The 12,529-nt window shown below is 42.7% G+C and overlaps 1 protein-coding gene across 4 annotated transcripts in view; it reads right to left on the minus strand.

The window, feature by feature from the left end:
• Positions 1-7,473: 7,473 nt before the first annotated feature.
• bcar1 (BCAR1 scaffold protein, Cas family member) overlaps positions 7,474-12,529 on the minus strand; it is a 269,881-nt gene continuing 264,825 nt past the window's right edge. For all 4 annotated transcript variants that reach the window (XM_068049503.1, XM_068049502.1, XM_068049501.1 and 1 more), the window contains 2 exons: positions 11,328-11,417; positions 7,474-10,022 (listed from right to left, as the gene is read on the minus strand). In XM_068049503.1, the coding sequence (XP_067905604.1) occupies positions 9,513-10,022; positions 11,328-11,417 (600 nt within the window). In that variant the 3' untranslated portion in view covers positions 7,474-9,512. The remainder of the gene's footprint in view (positions 10,023-11,327; positions 11,418-12,529) is intronic.

Below are 12,529 nucleotides of genomic sequence, written 5' to 3' on the forward strand. Positions count from 1 at the left end.
GGCCCCATCTGTCCTCACAGGTAGACATAAAAGATCCCATGGCACTATTTTGCAGTAGAGCAGGGGAGTTATCCCCAGTGTCCTGGGCCATATTTATTACTCAATCAACATCAAAAGACATTGACATTTAAAGGAGTTTGCTGTGGGAAAGTTGGCTGCCGTGTTTCCTACATTACAGCAGTGAATACTCTTCAAAAATACTTCATTGAGGGTAAAACACTTTGGGACATCCTGTGATCATGAAAGGTCTTTCTTTCTTAATTAGTTAAATATGAACCCACATGCAAAAGGCAATTTAACAGAAGGGAAGAAATGTTCCGATCAAATCCATAACCAACAAGTGTATTTGTTACCTTTTATATAGCAAATTATTGAACGAAAAAATACTGAGCAGTCAAAATCCATTAGTCACAGATTATCAGTGTTAGGGTTTGAAACAGCTCCACTTTTGCAGGACTAGAATCAGAATCAAGCATTCCTAGGTCAGATAGAGCATGCATTAAATGTGAACTAAGTCTCCTTACACCTCAGTATGACAGGCATTCTTGTTGCCTTTCTGAGAGATGCCCGATCAAGTAGTGCTATGTTGTGTCCACTACAGACAGAGGGAGAAATTTTATGCTCTCCCCGCAGTGGGTTTGGAGGTGGGGAGAGCATAAATTCGGGTGGGATGGTGACAGGGGTTGGGGGGGGGTTGGGTGCGTTCATGCCACCATCCCACCTCTGCCAAATTTTAGTCTGGGGGAGGAAGGCCTGTGGCCTATGAATGGCCTGTCCGCCCTGCCACCAATTGAGGCCCTTAACTGGGCAAATAGCCCCCAATTAAGGGCCTCTTCCTGCTGCGGCCGCAATTAGCTGTGTGGCAGGCGACTCTGTCACCACACAGGAAGCACAGCATGGAAAACCACGCAGGCTGCTTCCTGGCTCGGGTTGCGGGGTTCTGGTTTAAAGTGACTTTGTGCCTGAACAAGGGACCCAGCGTTGGAAAGGGTGGGCCCATTGAGAGCTACCTCCCTGCCCTTACTGCCAACCTTCCTCCCCTGCGAAGCCCACCCCGTGAGACTCATCTCGCTCTAACCTACCTGAGGCCTCGTTCCAGCAATGCTCCTCAACCTCCAGCAGGTGCTCCTCCTGCAGCAGTCACTGGCCTCTGATTAGCCGGCAGCTCTGCAAGGGCAGGACGTCCGGCAACGGGGTCCTTGGGCCTGTGGAAGGCCCGCCACTCTCCACTTAAGTGCCTGATTGCACTAGATGCGGCTGGCCTTCCACAGAAGAGGTGACTCGGGGATCTTAGCGTCGCTTTTTCAGGATATTGAGAACCCTGCCACCAGGATAAAATACACCCGAGTTTGTATCTGCTCAAATTCATTTTATTTAGAGATTTAGAAGACTACAATAAGAAAAGACCTTCACTCCATTAGCAGGAATTGAAATTAAAACAAGGTCCCAGCAGTGAAAGGACAATGAGCACGCTACTCAGTCTGCCTATGACAATAGCCTAGATTTTTCTCTGAGCAGTGAAGGAACAGTTTCTGCCATTCACCTTGCATACAGTCGCCCACAGACTTTTAGTGGGTTTGTCAGTGGAGACTTTCACTCATCTGGCACCTGTTTGAATTCAGTATCCTCAACACAGTATCGGTGGTGTTTGTATACAAGGCAAGAAGCACAGAGCCTTCTCAACCAATCAGATTGAAGAATCCTCACCAAGACAAGATGACCACAAAGCAGGAAGTCAAAGAACAGGAAATATAAATTATCTTTAAATGATTGTACAGGAAGCAAAACAAAGATTGGGATAGACACATGGGATTAAGGAACAATCATTAAATGGAGAAACAGAAAAGCATTTAAAAACATTTTAAAATCTGCAACATGATTTTCTTCAGAGTGGATGAGACTACACACTTGTAAAAATTACATTTTCAGGGCCAGAGAGGTTGTTCAGCAGTATATGTCACTTATTACGCCATGAAAATTCAGTTACTCTTAATTCTACAATCTCTAACCTTTCCATTCATCTTGAGAGAAAGAACAGTGGATAATTAGCCCATGTTCATGCCAGGCCAGCAATCGTTGTGCAGATTCCATTAGCGAAGGCCTCAACAACGGCAGCCCATGGAGGAACAGGGTATCACTGACGCCAGAAGTTGCTGTCAGTTTTACCTGCTAACAGCCCATATCTGGAGCCACCTGAATGGCAGTGGCTGCACTGGGACATTTGATATAGTTACCCTGCCCCCACTCCCCGGACTATGAAACAGACTCCTACTGCACAGGTAAAATGGGTAATGTAAAATAAATAAATTGTAGCTTATAATTATTGAGGTAGCAAAAACGTTGCAACCATCTCAGCTCATCTTTCATTCACTGCAGCATACAGTTGTTGCTTAGTTGATTCCAGGACCGTTGTCCCAACTATCCTATGTTGTGTGAAGAATTCCCTGCCGTAAGTATGAAATATGGCTTTCACCAGTTTGAACTTGCCCCTCCCCCTCCTCCTACTGTCAAGGCTCTGTTGACAGTAATATCGTAAATCAGCCTCTTCTGTGTTGTTTACTTTATTTCCTTGATGAGGTGTCAAGTGTGGCATTCAAGAATATCAGACCTCTGATCCTTGGAAGCAGTCACATGGTTATTCCACACACTTCCTGTAATGTTTGAATGCCTCCTTGTTTCTCAATCATCAAACACAGTTTGATACTGCTGATGCATCCAGACCTGGACTCACCCTTCCCATCATAAGGAAATCTAGTCGTTAGCAGCATCTTTTGTTTGCCAGTTAAAACCCATGTAATTGTATTGTGAGGCACTAACTGAGTGAGAATCAAATATGATAGATCTGCAGGCTGGACATATCACACAAAAGAAATGGGATGACAAGAGAAGAAGTAGAAACAAGAAGAGGGAAACTGTAAAGTATGCTGCATTGTATCTATTTGAAAAGAATCCTTGGAAAAAATGCTAATACTATTTGAACTTATGCTCAGGGATAGGCACCAACATGTTGCACCACAGAAATTTGACAAAATTATTGACTCAGCCACGAACATGGCAGCAATTAATTTTTATATAAAGTGTATAGCCAACCTAATGCCCATCAAGACACAGTCCGATTTAAAATGCATTTCTCCCTATTTAGTGAGATACCTGGCATTGTTTTTGCTTGCACAAATAGTCAATGTCTGCCCACACACTTGAAGTAGTGATGCGGAGAATCCGGATTGATGTCCAGCTGTCCGGAGTGATCTTGATCTCTTTCTCTCCCCTCTCACTCTCTCTCCCTCTGTCAATCCTTATCCCCTCTGTGTCCATCTCTCACCCCTCTCTCTCTCCCCTGTGTCCATCTCTTTCCCCTCTGTGTCCATCTCTCTCCACCCTCTTCTCCCCATTTTCATCCCTCTCCCTTTTTCACTTCCCTCCCTTCCCCACTCTCCCTCTCCCTGTCCCACCACTCTCTCTCTCCCTCTCTTTCTGTCCGTCCCGCTCTCTCTGCCTCTCTCTCTCCCTGACCCACCCCTCTTTCTGTCTTTCTCTGTCTCTGTTCCACCCCTCTCTCTCTCCCCCCTCCCCTCTCTCTCTCTGCCCTCCTCTCCCCCTCTGTCCCCCTCTCTCCCTCTGCCCCCCTCTCCCCCACCTCTCTCTCGCTCCCTCTCTCCCCCCTCCCTCTGTCTCTCTCCCTTTCCCCGCCATCTCCCACTCTCTCTGCCTCTCTCAATCCCGGTCTCACCCCTCTCTCTTCCCTTCTCCCCCTTCTCTCTCTGACAGTTGCAGAGAGCGGGAACTCTCCCCAGAACTGCTTTGTGATTGGTCAGTTTTTTTTTTAAATTCACAGCCATCAGTTTCATAGCTGACAGGAGCAGGAACAGCATCTTCCAAACTCAGGACAAGTCTGTGGTTTTCGGCAGGCTTTTAAAAAAAATCGGAACCCACTGGAAAACCCCAGCTGCTATTCCTGCTTCTAAGTCCTGTCAGCTGTGAAACTGAAACAGACGGGTGTGATTTTTTTTTATATAAGTCGGACTGGTCTGGAAGAAGAAGCCAAAGGGAAATTTCTCATTCCTTAAATTACCAGTCATGGACCTCAAAATTTTTACCACAGACACTGGTGTCCTTGTACAGACATGTTGCCGACCCCTGCTTACACTAGCGGCAAAGACAAGGTGTGAAGAACAGCTTGCAGATGAGTTAAAGCACAAGTCACAAATTTCCATTCAACATACCACTGCTGAGTAGAACAATAAAGCGTTTGTATTGTCTGCTGCCATCTACAGGGTAGAGAATATAATTCAGGCACTCAGTAACTACATGGTACAAAATGTTAAATTATTACTCATTAACATTTTATTACATATAACATTAATAACAGATTATTATAAGTATTATTTATATTTTATTGTATATTATATAGATCATTAATACTTTACTGCATAGGATGCTGTTCATTAAATAAAATGAAAGTAAAAATATCAATTTTGAAAATCACATTAAATTACTATTCCAAAATATGTTGCACATAGTGTTTAAATGTGTTTCCTTAATTAGTTCACTTGTTATCATTTATTACAGTTTCTCGGCTCCAGCTCTCTCTTTGAACTCCATTGCCTGCAGGTTGGTACAGGTTGACAGATTGTTTTTTGTTTTGAAGATTTGGGGACATGTTTTGTGGGCCCCTCCCTCCCCACCTCTGCTGTTAGGGCCTACTGCACAATCAGTGCATATTGGGATGTCCACTCCTCTGGTTTTCCAATATACCTTGGCAGTGGAGTCCACTCTTGAACAATGTGCTCTATATTTTCCTTTCTCTTCTTTCAATGCTTTCTCTAGCACAGTCCAGTCCAGCAAGCAGCTCAAGCTGTTCACAGGGCTCTGGCAAAGCAATGCTGTGACTGTCCAGCAGTGGGATGTGAGGGGTTAGAATGTCTAGGGTGAGGGTCATCTTGACTTGGTACGATAGTGTGAAGTGCGTGACAGCAAGTCAGCGGCCCAATTTTACATCTCTCCCGATTTCTAATTCCACCGGTGTCAATGCCAACTCACGATCATTCGTTTCACACTAACGCAGTCTGTATTACCCCCAGTTACACTTTATTTGTGGGAGCCCCTTGTTCACTCTGTGGGGGAAATCATGAGTGTTAGCCCACACAAAAACAAGAAATGCTGGAATCACTCAGCAGGTCTGGCAGCATCTGTGGAAAGAGAAGCAGAGTTAACGTTTCGGGTCAGTGACCCTTCTTCGGAACTGACAAATATTAGAAAAGTCACAGATTATAAACAAGTGAGGTGGGGGTGGGGCAAGAGATAACAAAGGAGAAGGTGCAGATTGGACCAGGCCACATAGCTGACCAAAAGGTCACGGAGAAAAGGCAAACAATATGTTAATGGTGTGTTGAAAGACAAAGCATTAGTACAGATTAGGTGTGAATACACTGAATATTGAACAGCAGCAAGTGCAAACCTGAAGAGAAACAACCTGAAAAAAAGTGGGTAAGCAAACTGAACAAACTAAGATGAAATGAAATAAATGCAAAAAAAGATTGTAAAAAATGTAAAAAGGAATGTAAAAAAAAGGAAGAAAAAAAACTAAAAATGAAAGTAAAATGGGGGGCTGTCATGCTCTGAAATTATTGAACTCAATGTTCAGTCCGGCAGGCTGTAGTGTGCCTAATCGGTAGATGAGATGCTGTTCCTCGAGCTTGCGTTGATGTTCACTGGAACACTGCAGTAATCCCAGGACAGAGATGTGAGCATGAGAGCAGGGGGGAGTGTTGAAATGGCAAGCAACCGGAAGCTCAGGGTCCTGCTTGCGGACTGAGCGGAGATGTTCCGCAAAGCGGTCACCCAGTCTGCGCTTGGTCTCCCCAGTGTAGAGGAGACCACACTGTGAACAGCGAATACAGTATACTACATTGAAAGAAGTACAAGTAAATCGCTGCTTCACCTGAAAGGAGTGTTTGGGACCTGGGACAGTGAGGAGAGAGGAGGTAAATGGGCAGGTATTACACCTCCTGCGATTGCAGGGGAAGGTGCCCTGGGACGGGGACGAGGTGGTGGGGGTAATGGAGGAGTGGACCAGGGTGTCGCGGAGGGAACGATCCCTTCGGAATGCTGACAGGGGAAGGGAGGGGAAGATGCGACTGGTAGTGGCATCACGCTGGAGGTGGCGAAAATGACGGAGGATGATCCTTTGGATATGGAGGCTGGTGGGATGAAAAGTGAGGACAAGGGGAACCCTGTCACGGTTCTGGGAGGGAGGGGAAGGGGTGAGGGTAGAGTGTTAGCCCACATCCTGGCATTCTTTGGCAGAATACATTCTGCTCCAGTGCCTGTACTAAGAAATATATGGAAGATCTTCGAAGAGCAGAGCCCTGAAAGTATACAATGGGTTATTAGCGCATAAAGATTAATGCATTGGTTTCAACATCCTCTTCCTGCTATTTTAGTGCCAACTTGTTTTAAATAGGTGGATTAAGGCTTCTGCTAAAATAGCAGGGAGAGGAATTTCAGACAGACAGGATGGGCATTTGTACTCAATATCCCACAGGATAATATCCAAGGCCAGGTGTTTCCTCACAAAGAGGGAGAGAAATCAACCTGAGCCACTCTCCTGTGCCTCTTGGTTCTCACCCTCCTGTCAAGAAGAGGATGTGGACCATTAGTAAACTATTTTTAAACAATAAACTTGTATTATCAGGTACCATTGGTGATTCCCGTGTTTTTATTTTTTGCTCCATATTGGTAAGTTATCACACATATTGTTTTCGTTTGTATAGGAAAGGAATTTAAAATCCAGTATGGTAAATCTGAAAGTAAATTAAAGGCTCACGAATAAAAATCAAATATTTAATCTAACATCCCATTTCACCTTACAGTAATTTAATTTGCAACACTGGACGTTTACTGTTAGATTAGATTTCACTAAGATTCACCTTCATCTGACCTCTAGCCACAACTCAATTATACAGCGGCTTATCTGCAAAGCAGGTCACTCTCTGAGTACCATCTACGCCTACATAATAGTCACAGCACTTTGAAGTAATTCATTGCATTGGAAGCATATAACAAGAGAGTATAACCACCTCCCCTTGACATTGAAAGGCATCATCATCCCCCGATTCTCCCACCATCAACATCCTGGAGGTCACCATTGACCAGAAACTGAACTGGACCAGCCTCATAAATGCCACGACTACTAGAGCAGGTCAGAGGCTTGGTATTCCTCCCCCCACCAAGCTCACTTGTTTCAGGAAACATTCAGAGCTTTGGGTCTGGCAGCTGAAATTACTGGACGTCGGATCTTCTCAACTTTGGCACTAGAGAATGGAACCCGATTCGCCTCAAAAAAACAAAAAAAAATGGCATAGACTTAAAATTCAGATGGATCCCAAATCCAATGGCAATCCCAAAAGGCTAGAAATAAAATTTGGTTCTTTAGGACAGTTTTGACTGTTGCAGCCACAAACACGCAACTCATTTTCATGGTTCTTAAGCCTGTTTAATAATTAAAAATAAATCCAGTTGAATATAATACAAAAGTCAACAGCCACCCTAAACCAACCACCGTGCAAGAGAAATAAAAATTCTTATAGATATGAACCAGTATGCATTGTAAAGAATACGTCACATTTACAGTAGTCTTTCACCATAATGTTAAGACCAGAAACAAAATAAAAGGATAAAATACAAAATAGTTTTGAGACTATCGGGGAGGGGAGGGGAGGGGCAGGGGGATTTCTAAGCATGACTGTAAAAGCTCCAATGATGAATATTAATACAAGGATCACTTTAACCCCTTTTACATTGCAATTCTTAACTCATAATTTGGATTACTTTTAACATATACACTTATGGGTGATCATTTCTAACTGATTAACTTACTCAAGCAGCGCTGTGGCAAAATTGGCACCACTGGGCAGTATAGTCAGACCCCACGCATCGGAAACATTTTACAATGGTTAGTTATTGCGGAGGAGCTGTTGTGCTCAGAAGTTTTAGAATCTTATATTGTACTCTTCCGTCCACATGATCTTTTACAGGTCAGTACACAACACGCATAGTCACGATCATGGCGCCTGATTATCCATAGAGAAGAAACTGGCTACAGAATTCTATTTTTCACAAAAGCAAGATTAAGAGTCTTTGACCAGGATTTGTCAAACACAGTTGCTTATATTCATATAATGTGCAGACATATACAAAGATACATTTCTTACAGGGTTATAACCCTCCAATCACATCAAATATCAGCCATTTAAATTTCAAACGTACATAAAATTTTCTATATATAAAATAATCTGGAGTGTGCAAGGTGTTACCACATGCAGATTGGATAACTAAAGTTTAATGAATGATCCAACAAACCTCATTTAAGAAGGGTGCACCCAAATGGCTGCAATTGTCAGCAATTCTTCTGCAATGTAAAGGGGATACTAACTATTATATGTAATAGATTATGGACTCCAGTCATTGACTGATCAAAAGCTGTCAGCTCTGAAGCAAATTGATGTTATTTTACAGCTCCAGCAGCACTGGTTGAGACTGATGCCCTTCGGCAGTCTTTGGTTAAAAGGTTCAAATTAAGTTCTTGTACTTTTCCAGTCATTGTTTCAGCTGAAACCCGACTTGGTCTGTTCAACATATTATTTTTGCAAATATAATTATAGCAAATGTTAAACACAATTTTTTTTTATACACCTTCAATTAAAAAAAAAATCACAGAAACTTAAATAGGTCACTAAAATATCACAAAGTCAGTTTTTTTTTGCTTCCCCACACCATGAGATCCATTGTGAATACAAGTTGCAAATGACTTTAGCTCTGTTCACCAGCAGAAGCTTTTAATAATTTCAAGGCACCAATTCATTTGCATTTTCTACAGTGGGCTAGCAAAAATGGAAAATATTGAAATACAATGGAGCGCATACTGCCCAACTGTATGATTCGAAACCATCAGAAAACATTACAACATTTTAATTTCTTAAACATAATAGGCAATTCAAATGGGTAAGTTTGCCATCTGCTGTACCTGTTAGCTCCTCACCTTTGACCCTCCATTACCAGGCCATTCATGATGTGTTACACAGAATTAGGACTCTTAAATTAGCAGAGACGTTTCATCAATTAAAACAGCCCCATGACAATGAAAAAGTGACCGAGTTAATTGTCACAGTAGAAAATTTCTCTCCGTTTATTTTTAATGTTCCAATAATCCTCCTCTCACTTTTAATGAATTTTTAAAATAGAACCCATACATCTGTGATTTAAAGTCAATGAAAATAATTATTTCCATTTCATATTATAGAACACAACATTGAAAAGAACTTTTAAAAGAAATAAAGGAACTACTAAATTGTTTAGAATTTCAATACCCTTCTGATTAATAAGAAACAGCACAATCTAACCAAAAGAAAAAGCACTTTTCCCTCTATGGGTATCTCATCGGACAATATTTACAATAATCCATTTACAGCTGTCAATGCTTTCAGTCCTAAAATGTAGTTTTAGCTGCATCCTTACATTGCTGCTAACTGTCCTAGCATCATCTTGAACTGATGTGTACAGTGGGACAGTTCGGTGACTCTGTCCATCATCTCCTTGGCAGCAGAGCCAGATGGGTATTGCAAGGCTGCTGTCTTGGTTGTGATGACAATATGTTTAAGCATCTCACAAAGAAGGTTGCTGTAGTGTGTAACTTTATTGCGAACATCTTGTGATTTAGCCTGGCGGGAGAGCGTGTCCCCGATGAAAACCAGCTTGTGCGCACTGAGAATGACAAACTTGCTGTGAGCCACGAAGATTTTAGGAGGTTGGTTGGTATTAATGGATGTGAAGAAGGCATCAATGGCATTGATTAAGGTGGTAATGTTCAACTCACACTGTTCTGAGTAAAACGAAAGGAGCTGCTTGTCCGAGGGGCTCAACTTGCTCTTAACCTGTCCATATGGGTGTGTCGGCGTCCAGTTTGAGAGGTCATTCTCAATAGGTCTCGTAACCTCTTGTTCAAGACGCTCAAACTGTTTAACCTGTAGAGGCAAAATGATAAATAAATGTCAGCAATCCTTTCTGAGACTAATGTTACCTTGAAGAGGCATTTATCACATGAAATCAAGAACCTTCAGGCAGTATAAAGCTCTTGGAACAGCCTGGACTCCAAAACCTGCTAGCCCACCACCGCGCTGTCTCGTCTCTGATGGTCAGAGTGTTGCAGACACCACAGGGCCAATTTGTTCGAAAGCTCGCTCCCATGAGGAATAGTTATTAAGAAATCACATCTGTGCTTCCATCATTTAATGAATGGAAAATCATGGGGAGCACAGCTGCAATTTCAGGATATAAGCTCCCGATGGACAAGGCTCTGCACCAGAGGCACACGTTCGGGAAATCCTCCCTTACACCTTCTGAAGCTTGAAACATTCATGTGGCGGGGTAAGGAAAACCCCAGCTCAAGCTGGAGTAAAGTATTACAGGCGTTTCCACCTCGTGATTTCTTCCAGATACCGACTCTTCATGTACAATTCTAAAACAATGAGTCTCAGCAAGATATTCAACTGCAGGAGACAAAACAGTGGAATTTACTCCACACCATTCAGAACTGAGAAATGGCCAATTTGTCTCTCCTTTGTCTAGGAGGACTATGCTAACTTTAGCACCCACAACTACCGCAGCACCCACAACTACCGCGGCACCCACAACTACCGCGGCACCCACACCGACTCTAGCCCTGATTCAGATCAGCACAGACCTGAGATCAATGCAGACAGTTTTGTGTTCTATACTGATTAATGCTTTTATCAACCGACACAAAGATAAAAGTAATTAATTTATAACTTTATATACCCAATCAGTAGTGTCACATCATTATAGCATCTCAGTATAATGACGCTAAAAAGTTCACTCAGACTCTCTCTCACATCAACAACATCCCTTCACATACACATGATCTTATTCTTAGCTTTTAGGAGAAAACCTGGTTAAGACAGGAGTTTTCTTTGAAATCAACCTCAGCCCAAGGGTGGGTGATTGAAAAAGCAGCTCTTGAATCAATTACTAGAGGAAATGTAGCCTAATACCACAATCCTATCCAAGTGTGTAATGGGTAGGACATCAGGACATTAAACCTTCCATGCTTTAGCCTGCTCCAATCGGACCTGTGAGGGTCCTGACCCTCTCCTGGTGTAGCTGAGGGCACAGCCCAATTGAGAAGGCTGTCTGCATTGTTTTTCCCAACATCTGTAGCGGCTCCAAGACCTTCACGACCTGCAAAATGGGTCATTACTAAATCAACGCTCAAATCCTGCTCCCCACCATGTTGTGGATTCTGCTCTCACCTGCTGCTGCTCCAACTGAGCTTTGCCTTGCCTTATTATATTCTCTTTCTCCAACAACTCCTTCTGCGTTTTCTCAAACTCTTCCTTCCCCTGAAAATTGACAGAAAAATAAGAATGAACAACATTAAAAGCCTTGTTCTCATTAGCCAAATGACTAACAGCACACTCAAACAGTAGCATCCTAAAGCAGACACTGACAACATAATTCACTCAGTGATTTTATTATTTGCTTGAAAATATTTCTTGCACATCACTTAGACTGCAATCAACCGCCGAAATGTTTTGCACGCTGATAGTGAATGAACGAATCCAGGATAAATTATTCACAGTACACCCCTAAATAGGTCTTTGGGTAACTGAGGTACAAGAACAGCAACTCATGGCTTAAATTGCCAGCCAGAGATGGGTGAGCTGATCTTAGACAAAGATCAATCATGGTGTTACAACAGTTCCCAGTACCTCTGGGCCAGAGAGGAGTCGTCCAGAAATACACCAGGGTTCCCACTGCTGATCCCCATGAGTACTAGACCATGAGAGGGAGCCTGATGAGACTAGGGTCAGTTCTAGCTGAGATGCACCCCCGATGGGAGTAGTCTACATGAGAACTTACTCAGACCAAATATCAGCGTCTTCAGGAAAAGGAGGGAAGGAGAATAAAACAAACTTACACTGCATTATACAGTGAAAGCAGTCAATTAATGAAACCAAAGTCTTTAGATTCCAGCAGAAGTCATTTTATTACAGATCAGAATATGAATTTAAAAGGAACATGCTTGCTTATAGCATTCCTTACATTAAATCAGCTTGTGTACCAACTCACATGCTATCCAGGGTCTCATTCTTTTTTTAGAAAATGAATTTGCTGCTATAATTCGTTTTTTAAATAAAACAAACTCTTTTTAGAATAACTTCAAAAGATCTGGGTTTGTGTTGCAATTACAGCCACAACAGTGAATTGATCCTGTTGTAACAGCACCACACACCATTAGTGAGATAGCCTCAGGCAGCAGGTGAGAGAGGATCACCCTTCCCAGGAGCTGGCACCAATTATAAAATGGTGCACCTGGCCCTTCGATTCTTCCTTTGCAACAGCAAGGAAGGCTCCTTCAAAATGCGCTTGCATGTTTTTAGGGAGCACTGATTTATTTCTGTCTCAATACCTCAGGTGCTTTAAACGAATGAAATGCGCATGCACAATTTGT

Source organism: Heterodontus francisci, chromosome 17 (genome assembly GCF_036365525.1).
Source record: "Heterodontus francisci isolate sHetFra1 chromosome 17, sHetFra1.hap1, whole genome shotgun sequence".
In the NCBI taxonomy this organism is placed as follows: Eukaryota; Metazoa; Chordata; class Chondrichthyes; order Heterodontiformes; family Heterodontidae; genus Heterodontus; species Heterodontus francisci.